The 18,437-nt window shown below is 35.2% G+C and overlaps 2 protein-coding genes across 3 annotated transcripts in view; one reads left to right on the plus strand and one right to left on the minus strand.

The window, feature by feature from the left end:
• LOC139699109 (uncharacterized) overlaps positions 1-759 on the minus strand; it is a 31,952-nt gene extending 31,193 nt beyond the window's left edge. The window contains exons 1-2 of one of the 2 annotated variants that reach the window (XM_071598134.1): positions 743-759; positions 110-321 (exon numbers count right to left, since the gene is read on the minus strand). In XM_071598134.1, coding sequence (XP_071454235.1) covers positions 110-307 — 198 coding nt within the window. In that variant the 5' untranslated portion in view covers positions 308-321; positions 743-759. Of the gene's footprint in view, positions 1-109; positions 359-742 lie in introns of those variants that run through there. The other variant, XM_071598135.1, reaches the window with a different exon arrangement.
• Positions 760-929: 170 nt separating this feature from the next.
• Positions 930-18,437, plus strand: part of LOC139699110 (spidroin-2-like) — a 32,079-nt gene continuing 14,571 nt past the window's right edge. Inside the window, exons 1-6 of the mRNA XM_071598136.1 lie at positions 930-1,126; positions 1,249-1,312; positions 1,402-1,490; positions 1,569-1,776; positions 5,322-5,717; positions 9,363-9,461. Coding sequence (XP_071454237.1) covers positions 1,286-1,312; positions 1,402-1,490; positions 1,569-1,776; positions 5,322-5,717; positions 9,363-9,461 — 819 coding nt within the window. The 5' untranslated portion in view covers positions 930-1,126; positions 1,249-1,285. The remainder of the gene's footprint in view (positions 1,127-1,248; positions 1,313-1,401; positions 1,491-1,568; positions 1,777-5,321; positions 5,718-9,362; positions 9,462-18,437) is intronic.

Here is an 18,437-nt window from a genome sequence, read left to right on the forward strand (position 1 = left end):
GAATATTTTTAGCAACGCAAATTACAAGATAATTAAAACTGGACGACAATAGGCCAAATTATATACACCATTCGACAACTATCAAATGTATTTGCGTATGTCTACTTACCCGTTTGTGCGCGTCCAAAACATGAGCATGGTTGTAAACATACACAGATTCTTTATTGTCATTGAATGTATCTAGGATGAACTGCTTTAAGCTACTCATAACATTGTCCGCATTTTCTATTTGTTCATACTCCTCCGATAAGCAATTTGCGTAATTAAACGCTAACAGACACAACACAAACAGCTGCACGGTCGCCATCTTTCACCTTACAACTGCGAATATATCAGAATACCCTGATCACTCCGACGGAATAAATTTTTTTCCGCTTACGCCTCTCGAAAACTCGATGACGTGATGCGTAAATTATTGCGCAAATATTCAAGAGAACGTTTCAATATTGTGACCTTGTTATGAATAAAAACATTTGATTCTTTAACAAACGTACCAGGAAATTTCGGTAATGTCAATAAAAATGTCAAATCTGAATTCCTTCAATCTCGGAGTTAATTTAAATGTTATCGGAATAAATCTAATGATATTCAGAGAAAATAAATGCAATTACAGATTAGGGTAATTTTACTTGTCGCATTTATTACGGCTGCTGCTGAACCCGAAACACTTACCGTCAAGCAGTACACAGAGAATATAAGTGTATCAAAGTGACCATTTGACTTTTAAAAAATATTTCATCACCTTTGATTTGAGACTAGACATTAATTTGCATAAATTATGCCCGCAGCCCGAATTGCACCCACACCAATTATTTGTAAAATAACGCCTCTGGCAGGTTTTTAACAGCATTAAATCTGAAGGATTGAGAAGTCATTTTCACCAATTTAACATCGACATTTTAATGCCTCTTCCGCAGATTCTGCAGAAGGTAATTCAAAGTAACAGATATGGTCAAGCTCGGTCGGCTGGTCAAATCTAAATGACGTCATGCAGAAAACATCTGCAGAGCGTAATTGGAATCAAGTACGAAATACCGAGGAAATGTCGCATGATTTCATCTCTCAATTTGGAATTTGAGGATTGACGAGTCCAAGGCTGGTAGCTCGAGTTTTACTTCTGTCTGTTGTGAGTATTTATTACCAATATTACCCTTATGAATTCTGTTACTGTGTCATCTGTTAAAATTTAACCTTCAATTAAAGTATGATACTTTTAATATCATTAAACGCGAAAATTATTGATTCCAGCATTTATCAAGAAATTTACTGAACAGTCAGGTGAAATATGACTTCTATGCCAATATATAATCCTGTAAGTATCCGTGGCATATCTCTCAAGTGACCTGAGGTATTCGCACCTTGTGCCAATACATAACGGTTATGGTTTCTTTATCCTTTCAGCCCGTTCCTTATGTGGGATATATCGATGGAGGCTTCGGACCAGGTAGAATGCTCAGGATACAAGGAGGAATATCCGCTGCCGCTCAAAGGTTCATAATTAAGAAGGAATATATATTGGCCCATTTCTAAGTATACATAGTTACTTGATCAATTTCTTAAATGTTTAGGTTTGCTGTCAACCTACAATGTGGTCCAAATACCAACCCAAGGGATGACATCGCTTTGCACCTGTCCCCGCGATTCATGGAAAATTTTGTAATGCGGTCATGTTTACAGAATCAATCATGGAATGGGGAAGAAAATCATGGCTCCATGCCTTTGACTAGAGGGCAAAATTTTGAAATTATTATACTGTGTGACCCAGCACATTTTAAGGTTGGTGCGAAGATTTCCCCGTATTACTTTCGAATACCTTGTTCCCTTTCCTTCTTCGGTGTCTCGGGAAACCGTCACTAGTATCAGCTTTAAACAAATCCTAATTGATATACGGAATACACAGCGTAGGTTCTCATTAATTTTGCTACTGGTAGACAAGGTGGGGAATTTGATGTAGAAAAAAATGGCATTGAATGGCAAAATACTGCTCTTAAATTAGTCTATTTTCAAGTCGAAGTACTGTGATCGCGAAGACGTGATCAAGTAATGCTGTAATTAACTGTATGTTAGATCCTTCCCTAACCTCACAAGGAAACTAAATGAAATGGCATGCACTCCCTCCGCCAAAAATTTTCATTTAGTTGGATATTCATTAAGGAAATATTCGATGTTTTCAGGCTTAATTTTGTGAAAATTCATTAACGAAATCGCTTTACCTAGTCATTCAAAGAGCATTTTCCTTCTTACACCCTCACGAAAGATCAGGGAAACTGAAATCTCTTAAGCTAGCTTATTCTCTTTTTAGCCCATCTTCTTTTAAAAAGTATCCTGTGATCAGGGCTCGAAATATATTACATACTAGTGATGTTACTTTGTAGTGATCATTTTCAATTGTCGTTAAAACATCGCTTATCGATACAATTTTGTTATTGGTAATTTTTTTCTTTTTTCACCCATAGTAAACTGCTTTAAGGGCTTCTTTTTTTGTATTGGCTGCAGACATCCAAATGAAATAAATGCCTCTAAATGTGTCCCATGACAGGATCTACAGCAGGAACAAGTGCAGGGAAAAAGGCAGCTTTGTGATCATTACTTTGTTTGATCCCTGTTCATATATTGATTTTCATCACTCTCCATCTTTTTCCACTTCAGCTTCCATTTCTTTGTTTCCATTGGTTCCCATAGAGCATCCCATTGAGCCAGTTACTTGGTAATAGCAAATTTGCTGATCCATAATTTTTTTCTTGCTTTTAGTTTAAAATGTCCCTTTTTTCCTTTATGTATGTCAATTAGTCTTTTTTGGTCATCAAACTGTTTTCATCCCTGTACAATGTTTACTGGAGTTCAAGTTACTATTCAATATGTTTTCTACAATATCATAATAAAGTCCAGCCTCTCATATCATCACCATTTTAATTACTCTTCATAGAGCAGCTCCTCATGAATCAGTTCATCAGTCCAGTTCCATAGTTTTTTGGTTAAATCTCTTGGTGAAAATCTTTGTTGGTATTCTCATGTTGAAGAAGTAATCAATAAAATTGCCACTAGGACATACATGATCATTAAACTTGCCCCAACTACCTCACTGAAGTCTTTGAAATTAGTCTACTCCACTTACTCAACCTATGGATTTGTATTCTGAGGGGGCTCATATGCTACAATTGCAGCTTTTTTCTTGCAAAAAAGGTCTGTGAAAGTAATGGTGAATGTTCCCATCAGGACCCCAGAAGGACACTATTTTTGGAATTGAAATGATACTGTTGTGCATGTACATCCTTCATTGTTCCTTATTTGTAAAAAAATAATAGATATTTGTTTTTGCCTGATTACACTGTGCATAGTCACTTGGCATGTGGAAGGGAGCATGTACACCTGAAAATTCAACCACTCACTTTACCTTAGAAATAACATCACTCAGCCTCAGTTATAACAACCTGGCCACAAGCATTAAAAATATTATGTTACTGTCCACTATTATTTTTTTTAAATTGAACTTGAGAAGTTGGTACTATTCAAATGATACTTCATTGTAGTGGAATACTCGGATGACAAAATGTGCCTAGACTGATGATCCTTGTACAATATTAAGTCCTGTGTAGTAATTTTTTGTATGCATTCTCTCTTCACTCTTGTTGACCATGTTCTATGTCCTTGACCAAGAGATCAAAAATATATTATTATTAGTGTTATGTGCTCAAAGGCCCCATTCATTATAGAATTTCTCTGAGTGGCTGGGCATCATCTGTGCAGAATACAGATTTTCTGTACCAGTTCGTATTTTTAGTTTGTTATAAGCCATTGATTTGGGCAATGCATGCAGTCCAAACAGTTCTCTAATTCGATATTAGATCGTAGATTTCTGGGGTGTTCAGATGAATGACTCTCCATTCTCAGGATGCCACAGTGTAGGTTGTTTTTTTGGACAACAGATGCTGATTGTTCAAGTGACTCAGGAAATCATTCAGCTCTTGTATGCCATGTTGCCCGGTAACGAATGTGTCATCCACGTACCTGAGCCATAGTTAAGGTTTCTTCACGTACGTCGCAATTGCTGACCTTCCTCAACTTTCTCCATGCATAAATTGGTGAGAGCAGTGATCCTATTGCTGCTCCTTCTCATTGTTCGTAGAAGCCTTCGTTCCAGAGGAAGTACGCATTCAGGAGGTGATATTCCACCATTTCAGGAAAGTCTTCTGGGATGCCGGAGGACATGAGTTCCTTTATGATTTCGACTGAATCTTGGATAGGAACATGGGTGAATAGTGATGACACGTTGAAACTTACCATAATGTCGTTCTAGCTCATGGTCCCTCCTTTCAAAAGAACTGCGAACTGTCTGATCCTGAATCATTATCTGCAGAAAAGAAACATATAATGACAGCCTAGCAGAAAAACAGATACAAGAGGTCCGCGGTCCTGAAAAGGACTGCCAAGGAAGAGAAGTGTTGCCTCAATGCCACTCATCACAGTGAAAAACAGAGTGATGCCAAAATGGCCAAGGCCTACGCCACGATACTTAACATTGCCGGCACTAGTGAAAAGATATCTCGGGTACTGAGAAAATACAACGTTGCCTCGAGATACAACTGTCTCAACAAAGTATCTCATTTACTTCTACAGCCAAAAGACAAAATTCCCAAGGAATTGTATTAGGGAGTCTACCAGGTGCTGTGCTCATGCAAAAGGTCATACATAGGCGAGACATGCCGATCAGTAAAAACACACCTGAAAGAGCACGAAAGGACTACAAGGAACAAACAGTTCAGTTTATCAGCCATTGCTGAGCACACTTGGAGTGGGCCTGGCCATGACATTAAATTTTACGAGGCTAAAATAATATCTAAAGAGAGAAGATATTATCCAAGGCTGATTAGAGAATTGATCGAGATATTCAAGGGAAAAGATAACTTCCATGGAGAAGATGGCTACCGCCTAGCAGGTGCTTGGAAAAGAATTTGGTGGCAAACCGCTGACCAATCACAGAGGTAGGAGGGAAATGAGAGGCATACATAAACGGGGCCAAAACAATGTCCTGGCACTTCGACCTGAAGACTCTCGTTGGAACATGGGCGTAACTGTTGTCCAAAAAAACAACCTACGCAGTGGCATCCTGAGAATGGAGAGTCAGTTCTCTAATTCACCTCCTTGCCTGACACTATCAATGTTACTCTTGTGAACTCTGACCTTGAGGTTCATTTATCATAAGCGAATGCTGATAAATATGTACGAAAAGGTGCTGAACATTTTATGTATAGGACCTTTATAGGTATTATATTGGATGCCAGGGTAATTTTCTATTTTGGTTTGACCTGTGACCACCTCAGATTGCTATGAATGGCCAACACTTTACGGAGTACATCCATCGCATACCATTTAGTCGAGTGACCCATGTGACCATTGACGGAGATGTCACATTGAGCCTTGTCTCCTTTGAGGGTGGCTTTGCACCTCCTCCGGTTGCTAACAATGGAGTTCCCGGTTATGCTCCGGTGCCACCCATGCCAACCCCTGGAATGATGCCGAGTGCCGCTCCCGGGGCTGCTTCATACCCTTCCCAGCCAGGGATGCCCTATATGCCTCAAGGGCCTGTGCCAGGGTATGGCCCCCCTCCAATGTATGGAGCTGGAGCTTACCCACCTCCAGGACCACAGCCATATGGTGCATATGGAGGTTATGGAGGCTATGGTCCAGGTCAACCACCGCCACCTCCTGGCTATCAGGTTAGTCCTACTTTTCAACAGAAAGTTATAAAATTTCAGGTGCTTAATTTTCTTGGTGTACTCTCAAATACAGGTTTAATTTTTTTGCATGTGTCATTTTTTTCCATAAGATAGTAGTTTTCTTTTTTCAATTAAATTCTCTTTTAAATTTCTAATTTAAAAAACATCACTACTCGGTTCATAAACCATTAACATTTTTTCATGATTTGCATTGAGACATTAAACTGGATTTTATTTTCTGAAATATTGATTAACATTGAGCATTCGTATGTTATCCATCTCATTATTGAGCCTGAGAGTCAGGCGTGAAAACCTAATATTATGAGGGATAGCAACGAAAAAAACTAAAATATATATGAATTGTGAATGGAATAAGCCTTGCCCTCAGAACGCCTGTAATATGAAAAGAATTCTAGTTTGAGAAAAAATAATGGAAGTGAGAATTTACTAAGGTTAGCTGTTGGCTCTGAAATTAGGAAAACATTCCAATTGATTCTTTTTTTAGCTCACAATAGTAATCTAAAAATCTCTTAAATTTGAAGTACAGTGAAACCTGTATGGTGGCTAGAATCGCAATGAAAATATTGGCCACTGAAATGAGTTGTTTTGGGGTGAATAATAAAGCAACAGATGTCATGATGTAATTTTAATAAGTTTGCATAAGATCTCAATAATAGTCTTACAATAATGACTTTTAAATTCAAACATGTATATGAAGCACACATTTCTAATGGAATTTAGTAAAGATTGGAGTGTCACCTTTTTTTCTCTTCTATGTATTTATTCATGAATAATATGCCTCATCTGTCAGAGATTATCCAGGCCTTTAATCTGCATGAACAGAGGATTATCTTCATTATCACTTCCTGGATATGTCACATTTAATTCTGTGGCATTTTTCTCTGCATCTTTGTCTTTTGTATTTAATGCAAAAAAATACTGTGCATTCACTCTCAGGTTTTTCCATTTTCATAAGAATTTTGCACTAGATGGTGATTTGTGAAAATCATACTCAATATGATATTGATGATGTGTGAAACCATTACCATACGAGGATTTTCCCATCAGTTACGCACACGTTATATATACACAAATGTTCAGATGATCAAAAAAATGATGCCCGTTATGTAATGAAAATTGAAAAAATCAAAGCATAGACGTATTTTTGCTCACACACATCCGATATAGACGTATTTGTACACACACTATATATAATTTTTATGCGCATATATGTATGTAAATACAGATGCGCGGCATCTATTCATGTTCAAGATAACTATGAAGCCCTGGGTGTGCGGTATCTATACAAATTCATGATAACTACAAAGTTCTGGGTGCGCTTCATCGATGGGAAAATACGGTAATTTGATTATGGACTTTTATCCCTTTCCTAATATTTCCATTGACATTTAAATTAAGGATATTGAAATTTTTCAATATTAAAGAAAATTGGCATACGTTAATTTCCATTTGTTGTTCCCTTCAACAAAAAATTCTTACCTACGAGAGTCAATTTATAATTTTTAGCTATTGGGAATCCATTGAAATTCTATACAAAGAGTGTCACGCACTGGAGTAGTCTTCTTCAGCTGGGTTTCCCAGTAAGCGTCCAAAACATTGAAACATGTTCTGCCATTTCCTCTTCCACATCATAAGGATTCCTGAGAAGTTCCACTTTGTTATTGTTGGGCATCAGTATTACTTTTACTGCAGCTTCCAAGTTTCTCACTTTTCAACATCTTTCAAAGCACTGAAGTATATATATCCGGTTCAGTCCATTCCATGATGACATAGCCCAAGAAATGGCATCATGAACATTCACCAGTTTCATCATTTCAAAAATGCACTCAACTTTGTGCATACTCACTATAATAGGCTAGAGAATTCACTTGCAATATTGCAATTTGAATGACTAAGCTGCCTTGATCAAGTGGCCACAAGTGTGCCAGAGTGGTTTTAGGGAAGAAAATCAACATAGCATACAGTAGATTAACTATAGAATGGCCAGTGCTTTTTCAAGAAGTAATTTCACATTCCTTCTATGATTGAAAAATCAAAAGCAGCCTGTATGCATTTTGATTTTCGCTACACTTGGTGCACTTAAGGTTCTTCTCCACATTCTTCAGAAACCGAGGTTTCAGTGACTCTCCTGTAACCAATATTTTTTTTCTTTTCTCCTGCTACATTTCAGCAAATCATCTCAGTTAACGAGCCTTTTGTCACCTTTCCACTTTAATGAGACTTTTTAAAATGAGACTGACTTGTTTGGTATGGAACAAAAATATGAACCAGCCTTATTAACATAAACAATGTCCCTAGGTTGATATCCTTCCCATCTGTTTGATAATCATAACATCCATTCAGCAGCAGCTTTCTCCACACACAGCTTGGAATGCAATATTGTGATGCCTGTGGAAACATTCTAGCAACCCATTGCTGGCAGCCATGTTTGCAAAGTTCAATTTCAATTGACAAGCTCTCCACCATTTATACAGTTGGCATACTCTTTGCTCACATACATTTGAACCATCCATGCAATAAAGCATCCACTTCGCTTGCTGTTGGGTCTACAGTAGGTTAGGTCATTTCAATTCCATGGCATTTGTTCTTTTCCCAGTCTAGCAAAACATCCTCCTTGTCTTTATTGTGTTGTTTATTTGCATCCTATTGCAATAAAAAATTTCTGCAAGGGTTATTACCAAAAATCTCTTTTCATCTTCCGTAATTACTCTTCTTCCCTTTTCCAGACTCGGTATACATTTCCCTTGCTTTTACTCTTTTTTTTTCCAAATCAGAACACACAACTTAACAACCCCGATGGATGCTTAACTCTGCTTGCAAAAATGTGAAACACTAATACAGTGAACGTGATGATGATCTGCAGATGTACCAAGGTGAATAACAGGAAGCAGTTTTATGTGGCCACTAGAAAAAGGGGAAACACTTTCATTGCACTTATTTGGGCGATGGTCGTTTCTATCACCAGTTCCAAAAATTCCCTTACTGGATTACTGAAAATTTCTAGAAGCAATTTATGTTTACTGCCAGGTCAAGATCTGAGAAAGGGATATGGTCGTTTGAATGAAAATACTTTGTAACTTCCACACAATTTTTATTCGTACTACCGGTTTCAAGGCTTCGGCGTCATCATCAGGACGCCGAAGCGTTGAAACCGGTAGTACGAATAAAAATTGTGTGGAAGTTACAAAGTATTTTCATTCAAACGAACATGAACCTCCACAAAGTTGAGCCCGAGACCATAGAATTCATCAAAGGGATATGGTCACTAGCCAGAGGAGGTGGCCCATGAAAAGTGTCGAAATTTCTCTGAAAGATAGCCTCTCGATGGGTTGACCAATGAGTACTATTAACTGTTAGGACAGCTTTCACTGTATGTAAATTATTTTTGGTTGGTTTGCTGGAACCCGTTTAAAAAAGGTTTTAGTTGTTCATTTCCATACTTGTTTTTATAATTTCATCTGGTTGCCTCGTATATAATTTCATATTTAAGCCAAAATAATTGAAATGTTGAATTTATTGGGTAGAAATATTATCTAAATAAGAAATGAAGAAGGTTAGTTGTGAACAAGGTAAGTTGTGTGTTAATATGCAATTATTTGCTCTGTTGTTTTGTGATCATCATAGCCTGGGAAAACCTCTGGAGGTGGAATTCTTGACAAAGCAGGATTGGCTCTTGCTGGTGCCCTAGGTGGAGCTGGTATTATGGGAGGTATGGGAGGAAAAGTGAGTACAATTTTTTTGTTTCATATTAATTTAATTAAATCAAAGCATCTATTTCCCAGGCTTTACAATAAATAAGCGTTGTGTGTATAACTTTATCTGTATTGTATTTTTCACATAACTTACTGATCTTTAATCCATTGTTAATCGCAGCCATTTTTGTTCATTAAATGTTACTATTATGTTTTTTTTATGTTATTTAACAGCAGATATAGTAGCTTTTTGCTAGTTTTAACATGTTACCTTAAGGGAAGGTGATGAGTTATTGTAGAAAACCTATTCTAATCTTATACTTATCTGATATACTTTTGAGTGTGTATTTTGTCATTTTTTTGGTTCTGTAAAGTGAAAATGGCTCATATTCACATTTTGTAATCCATTAAATCTTTAAATTTCTTGGTGGTGGATTAGAATTCTTAGGAATAGATTTTAATGACAATTTGTCTCTGTTTTGCTATTAGTATGATTTATTGTTGTATTTAGCTTATTTGTACAAAATATGGGAATGTGTTCCATTAATTGGTGATTATGGTGACTTGACCAATGTTTTACTACCATCTTATTGGTAAAAGCATTGCTTTTATAATGCATCACATTGTAAAATAAGTGTCAAATTAATATGGAAAATAATCATTGCTAATAAGTGCATTGCATCTTTATTTCCCATCATCTGGAAATTTTAACAATAAGTGATTGTTAAAATTGTAGGTATTATGTTGCCAATTCATTCTTCTTTAATCCCAGACAGTAAAATATGCTAGGTAATTTGGTGATACAATCTGTCATCGTTCATTTCATGCAAATAGGGCATTACCCATGAGCATATTTACGGTTCTTTCTGAGCATTTTTTTAGGTGAACTGTACAGTTCAAATTTCAAAGGACAAGAAAATCCAGTCTTTCATGCCTTCAACTTTTTCATGTTTTCTCTTTCATAATTATCATTTTTATACAGATTTTTCTTTCGTATTTCTGTTTCAATCTTTCCAGTTTAGGACCTTCTATCAATTTGAAAATATTTAGTATGATAATGAAAGAGTAAAAGTCAGGTAATGAGTGTTAATGAAGTGATAAAATCTATTTTTACAGTTCATTCATTATTTAATAGTGTCTGCATTGTTTTTATTCCAATCACCATGAGTGATTAAAGATAAACTATGGAATGTGTTTTGCAATATACCATATATACTCAGGTATAGGTTGATCCCCCAAATTTTCACTTAACATTTGTTATTTCAATCATTTGATATGTATTTTTATAGTCAACCCTAGGTTTTCCTATAGTTATTAAATACTGCCAAATTAATTCCAGTGGACTCATTTCAATTATAGCTAATTGACTTTTTAAATGCATATTCTCAAGTGTAGAGGGATTATAATTAGTTATACATATATTAATAATAAAAATAATTAATTTTAATAATTTAGCATTTTTAACATACACATTTGAACTGTATGTGTAATTCAAGATGCACAACAGCATGCCAATATTTTTGTAAGCTTCAGATACCAGGAATTTGACCAGAATATCTCAACTATTCACTCTAAGACTCGGGTAATCAATATGACATCCTGGCAATCTGTTGTGCTAAATCACTTGCTATGTTGTATAGTAATTATAAAAGGGCCATTAACTAACTTATTTTCTGAAATTACAAAATTATGGGTAATAAAAAGTTTTAATTGGTCCAAATAAATATTAGTTGTTAAACGTTATTTCCATTATATGCATTTCATATCACATTATGTGTCCCTCATATTTTTCTTTTTTGGTAGTTGAATAGTTGGGCTTCAGAACCCATTACTTTTAAAATATGAATTCCAAAAAAAGTAGTGACACAGCAGAGTTTAAGCTCAAAGAGTGCTCAAATTTACCACAGGGACCAATAATTGATGCTGCTGTAGGAGTTCAACATATCTTAAAATCCCATTCAAGGCAAATTATTGTAACATTTTGGATTTTCTGCATTTTAAGGCATATTAGCAGATGATGTTGCTAGAAGTTACTGTTGCAGCATCTCCAACAGTTCTTTGACTTTGTTCCAAAAGAGCATCTAAGGAGGGAAGAAAGTTTTTTAAATATTGAGCCCAAGTCCCAAAGCTGTATGTGCAAACTGAGGTAAATATTGTGAATGGCCAGAATGAGAAAAATAAGTAGAAAATTCTGTCCTCAAAAACTGTCAAATAGAAATGCTGTTTCTTGTGGATCAAATTGAGTCTTTACCATGAGTAAAGCCAAGTCCTTTGATATTGCAAACTTCAAAGCAAGTTCTGGATGGTGTGTACAATTTATAGAGCGGGGCAAGTTAGTTCTGTGTCAGAAGACAAAAACTGAGTGTTTGCCCGGTACTTAACGAGAAAGCAGTGGAATTTCATGAATTTATCTAGCAAAGTGTAATGAATGAATGCAGTTTTGCTTGTATTGGAATATGGATGAAACTGATCTATTTTGATATAATCAAATCGGACTATAAATGTTGTTGAAGAGATACCAGTCCTGATTAACACAACGGGGCATGGAAAAACTAGGTTCAATGTCATACTTTCTTGTACAGGACAATGGAAGTAAACTTAAGCCCAAGATAGTATTTCTTAGATGACTACTTCAAGACAGATATTTTCAAATGGCATCGTAGGGCACTTCCACAACCAACGGTTTGTGGGACAAAGATGAGTTAAAATTGTGCTCAAGGAGAATTTGGAATTTTCCATCTGGAGGGTTACAAAATGTGGAATCTTCTCATCTGGAATATGTTCTGAGTGTATCTTAACGATTTTTTCTAAAGGAGGTTAGGTGACAAAACACAGACTTGGCAGGGATTCCTGATTCCCACATGAGTATCTAACTGTTACTTATTGTACAGCCATAGCATGAGTCTATTAATAGACTATTTAAAAGCAACTTGAGAAAAATGTGGAATGAATGGATGATTAAAGGGAGAAAACATATTCTCTATAAGAGGTGCAGTAGGAGTTTCTATTTTTTGACTTGGGAAGAAATAACTTGGTTATACAGGCTTGGGAAGAAATAAAAACATAAATCATGTTTAAATATTGTTGGAAATGTGGAATATCCACTCAATCGAATGGATTAAAAAATGGATGTGTCATGATGAGCTGATACCTTTGACAATATGATGATCCTTGCGATGAAAACATTTCAGAAAGGGACGAGTGGAATCTATTTAAACCTGATGGCTCTGATGATAAATTGGATGGATTTTAATATATTTTTTCTTTCATGTTCTTTCTAAATTGAAATTGTTTCAGCTTTTTAAATAATGAGAATTTCATTCTCAACATTGATTTTAATTCTCAACATTGATTTTAATTGAAATGTTAAATAATCTAATAAATGATGATAGTTACAAAGTTGTAAATTGATATTTTTTTCAATTTATTCAACTGATCAAGGGTGAGATTTTGTACAAATAGAAAATTGTGCGTTTGACTCACATCTTCAATTACATTTACTATACATACCACTCCAGTTTTTTCATTGAAAATTTGTATTTGAAGGTCAACTTTTACATGAGTATATATAGTATTTGTAAATGCATTTCACAGACCATTAATTCTCTTTGTCAATATTTCTGAGAAAACCAATTATTAGCTGACTCATGTTAGCCATAGATAGCATGATGATTTTTAATGGTATTATGTGGAGGAAGGTTAAGAGAAAGGTTGAGGGGTTCTGCTGTTCTTGACTGAGTTGAGGGTCAAGGAGATGTAATCATCGCAGGTGTGTGAGATAAGGAACATAAGAATGAATGGGAAGAGAACTCATTCTACTGCAATCTGCCTTTACCCTTGACCTCGGCTAGCTCAGTCATTAACAACTCAAACCTCTGTCCCTCCATTCTAACTATTATTCTCAAGGATTTAGTTATCACCAATCCACTCCCCCTTGATACAATATTACTTGTTAACTCTCTTATGATATTTTCCAGCATTGAATAATGCACCACAATGAAATCTAGTTCTTTACAACAAAAAAATTCTGATGTAAAATCAAGTCCTCATGCTCCTACATTAGTTTAATTTTTTTCCAGAAGTAAAATCTGATAATGGATTTTGTCAAGTAAACATTTTTTTTAAATAGGACCATTATTAAACCTCTTTTGCATATATACTTGCTTCTTTTGAGGGTATTGTCCAAAACATCATCCATCCTGTTAAATCACAATGTTATCTCACCAAGTGGAGTTTTACCTTTTTCTCCAGAAATATGAAAATAATGTCACAACATCACATATGTGTGATGCATAGCAAGTATCATAGGTGAACAATGTCAATGCAAAATAATAGCTTTCGTTGAATTGCCAATGATCTGTTTAAACAAAGTAAAAATGTAGACCTTTCCTGAAATGAAAGTATTTGTTGACTTGACTTCACTTGACTCCTTGTATCATGCCTGCAAAGTAAAAAACAATCAGAACATTTACCTCATGCAACAAAATTAGTCTAATGTGGTTTGATCACTGTGTTATACACTGATCAACACTAAAATAATAGCTGAGTGGATAGAAATAACTGATGACTGCAGAGAACTGTTACCTTTTGAGATAAGTTGTTGAGTCATTTGCTGGAATATCCCTGTAGCATAACTCCACCCCTCATGGGCCCTTGAGCCTCGGCAAATGTAACAGATGAGTCATGTGACAATTAATTTGAGTATAACCATTTAAATTTCATTTGCCTGTCAGAAAAACGTTTTCTCTTGTGAGTGCATTATTGCTGTAAGTTAGGCTACTCATATAACAATTGTATCACAGCAGACTTGTAGTGGAATTACATAAAAAATAACTAACTGTTATCTCTTGTTGAACTCTAAATGTTCCTTAATGTGAGACCAACAATGGGCATAAAGTCATTCACTACAAGCCATAATTCCTACAGTAGACTTATGCTCTGTGTAAAAAATACCATGAAATATCTGCATAGCCCATAAAATGATCTTTAATAACATTTCATGTTAGCAAAAAATTTGGTTTAGTTATAATTTGCTGGTTTAAAGACAATTTGCATTGTTATAAGTTGTGCAAGCAACAAATTTAGTTAAACTTATCATTTGATTATGTTCATTGTTTGATATTTAAAATTTTCAGAATGATTTCAGCATATTGACATCCCCTAAAACTAAATCAGTCATTCTAATCATGGAATATTTTCCCTAGTTCTCAGCATTAAATAATATCATGCATGGTATTCCCAAGCATGACATAAATTGTGTGTACCCTGGGAAAAGTTTCGTCCCAAACTATTTTTGGTCTCATATTTTAAGTTAAATATATCTCTAACAAGTTTTTAGAATTATGTAATTAAAATAAAAAATTGCAATATTAGTTGATAACTTTTAATTAAAATAATAAACTCCTTACAATGCATAAGCTGAGCAATATACATGTAAGAGCTAAGAAGTATTTTGATTATTTCATTTTATCGGAACGGAAAAGGAATCCTCATCCAATATAGCAAATGTGATAGCAGTTTATTTCAGTAAAAATCAATGATCATTATATACCTAAAAGACTTGCCTTTGAATATTATTAAAACTATCTTAAATTGTTTTCATTGTTGAATGGAATTAAAAGTTAGCCCAAGAAACTGATGGAGAAAAAGTCAAATATGTTGCTAAAGAGTACATGCAAAACATTTTATGTACCCCTGGAAATAATGGGTATAATAGCTCAGATTGTATGCATTAATCTCATTACCTGCCATTTTAAACTGCGTATCTGCTAGTGCCTTCCACTCAATTACTATAAGTACCGTATTTTCCCATCGATAATGCACACGTTATCTGTATAGAAATGTTCAGATGACCGAGAAAATGACTATGCGTGTTATGCAATGAAAATTGAAAAAATCCAGACAGACTTATTTTTACACACACTATATATAATTTTTATGTGCATAAATATATGTATATACAGATGCGCGGCATCTATACACGTTCAAGATAACTTTGAAGCCCTGGGCGTGCGGTATCTATACAAATTCATGATAACTGCAAAGTTCTGGGTCCGCATTAAACGTAAGGTGTGCGTTATCGATGGGAAAATATGGTAATTGGTGCTGTATTGTACTACATTAGCTTGTAGTTGGACACCCTATAAATTGAAGTAATCTCCAGTGAGGTAGCAAAGTTGAGACAATCGCAAACAAAATACGTATATACCGATATTTGTTGGAACCGCTTCATTATGATGGGCATGGTAGTTCAGCAAGTAGAGCACAGAACCAATGAACAATTTGGCTAGGTTTGTGATTCCACTAACTCAAATTTATTGCATGACCTTTGTTTACTGCTGCGCGACATCTACAGGTGAAAATAGTCTTGAAGCAGGTGTATGTATGTACTTATTTTTCAGAATGCTGTGCACTGTTTACCACTGCTCACTGGATTTCTGGAATGTCATCATCCAATTTGTGACCAAGTCTTTGCAGGATGCTAAAGTCATGGGAATAAGGTGATTCGTCAAGCTTTGGAATGCATTTCTGGGTCATGCACCCTCAAGCACTTAGCTGCATCACAAGCAGGAAGATATTTCCTGGTGGAGAGTCCACTTGTAAAGCCAGGTACACCAATGGTGCACCATCTTTGCTTAAATCTTTGTCATTCCCATATCCTTCAATAGAATCATCTACACTGTTTCCCTGGTTCAAATCCAATTCTTTTGACGTAATTCGTGCATTCCGTGTTTGATTTCTAAGTGTTTTAAGGTCTGCACACTGCCCAAGTCTGCATCCATCCGTTGTATATTTTTGCTTTCCTTGCATCATCTCAAATATCTTCTCGCCTCTCCTTAAACCATCTCTGCCACTATCAAAAACACTTCAATAGTTCTTCATGGTATGTTCACCATAAGCCTGTTGTAATAGAATTAAAGATTCACCTGCACTTCTGAGAAATTTATAACACAGTTTGATGTTACTTCTCTAATGCAGATTACTGTCACTCGTCTTTCAACAACAGCTAATTCCTGTGTTGCTTTCTTTTCTCTCTACTACTCTATAAAGACTGCATGAATTAGTCTGTAACTTTGAGTTTATCATGATATGCTTTTGTGCAAAGGCAGTGTGATTCGCTACCTCAGTATTATGCCTTGGGCATTCCGACAATTGAATTGTTGTATCTTATGTTTCTTGGGAATAAGGTTGAGTGTGGAAGGCAACTCTTTATGCTCTCCATGTCCCCTTTTGCTTTAAAACTGTATGTTTATCTAATGATGTTGCTCTGCAGTTGAACCTAGATCATGACCATGACCAAGATTAAATTAGCACCTGTGGAATTACAAATCATGTTTCCTTACCCAAAATCAGAATTTTGGAATCATTATTTTTATATGTTAAATCTTTTTTTCTGATAATGTCATGGGAATTTTTTTCCATGCTAATTCCCATCTACAATGGCAAATCAAAAAGTAATGAGGTTGAAATTTCAAATTTGAAATCCCAATTTAACCTCAAACAACATAGATTTAGAGTTTTCTGTATTTTGAGAATTAAGAGTGGATTCCTGTACTATTTTTTACATGCATATTGCTGAGTTTATGAAACCTACGGAAATGTCTTGAGTAAAAAAATTATTTTAGATGGTATTAAAAATCTTAGTTTAAACTTAAATAACCATTAATTTTATCTTAAAAGGTAATTTAAATAATGTAATTATTTTCATAATGCATAAACCTTGACAATTTAAATCTCAATTTTCTGTTTCAATCGTGTCTCTGTGAATTATGTTCATAGTAGGTAATAGCTGACAAAACTTAAATGAAAAATACATGTGTATGTAAGTAAGCTGATGTTTGTTACATATTCAGCTTTCCTTTCCATATTAAGTATACTTTTTCACCCAATTTTTATTCAGGAATATTGGTGATGGAAGTATCATTTTGATTAAGCTGCAATTCTGAGAGTTTCATATGATGAATGTACCCTGGATCCCATGTGACAGGTTTGAAATAATGTATGTATTTATTAAATTCATAGCCCAAGACATCTAGTTGTGAATTACTAGGATTTTCCTGGGGAAAAACATTTAAAATTTAATTAAATTAAACAAAACTAAAATCCATACTAAAAAGAAAGACTCGTACTTTTCCACAGATTTTATTATACGGTACAATGCATTTCACTGACTTGCGGCATCATCAGGTACCGTATAATTAAATCTGTGGAAAAGTACGAGTCTTTCTTTTTAGTATGGATATTAAATACTTCCACGAAGTGAAGCCTGAAACAATAGAATAAAAACTAAAATCATTAAAACAAACTCATCATGTTACAATGTTGATATAGGAAGTTATGTTTTATGATCCTTATTTCAGTAATGAAAGATTAATGCAAAAAACTAGAAAAATTTCAAACAATATACACAGACAGTAGTCTGAAATATTTTATGGGATGCACCACCTCCCACTCAATCACCAGGTTGGTGGATTCCATTTTTAAATCACTTATGGTCTTCAAGATGTCTTCTTTATCATGTTGTTTGTTTCTCATTTATTCTTCTGGTCATCAATCAGCTTTTCAGGTAGTTCACACATCTTACTCTGTGAGTACTGGTGTGCTCGCTCTCCCTTTAATTAGTCGGAACTGACCAATATTTGGACTCTTCAGGCTGATCAAGATCCAACTAAAACCTGGAAACTCAGCCTCACTAAATTTTTTTCTGGCTGCTTAGTGACATTTTATAGCCAGCTCTTTACTTATTCTCTCCTTAAAAAAAATTCCCTTTACTGAGTTGCATTTCCTGACCACTAGTATGTAGTTCATTTTGCTATCATTTCTCTCGGGTTCATTATATCAAGTGGCTCTTATGACATTTCTTTGGCCATTGCATCGCTCTGTCATGATCTAGTAGTTTTCCAATATGTCCCTCATGCCTAAACAAACGAAGAAATTAATGCCAAGTGCCAGTCGTAGTTCAACAGCAACAAAATGGTTCTTATATTACTTCAGTTGTTATTAGTTC

This window comes from Hetaerina americana, unplaced genomic scaffold (genome assembly GCF_022747635.1).
Source record: "Hetaerina americana unplaced genomic scaffold, ioHetAmer1.1.p SCAF_9, whole genome shotgun sequence".
In the NCBI taxonomy this organism is placed as follows: Eukaryota; Metazoa; Arthropoda; class Insecta; order Odonata; family Calopterygidae; genus Hetaerina; species Hetaerina americana.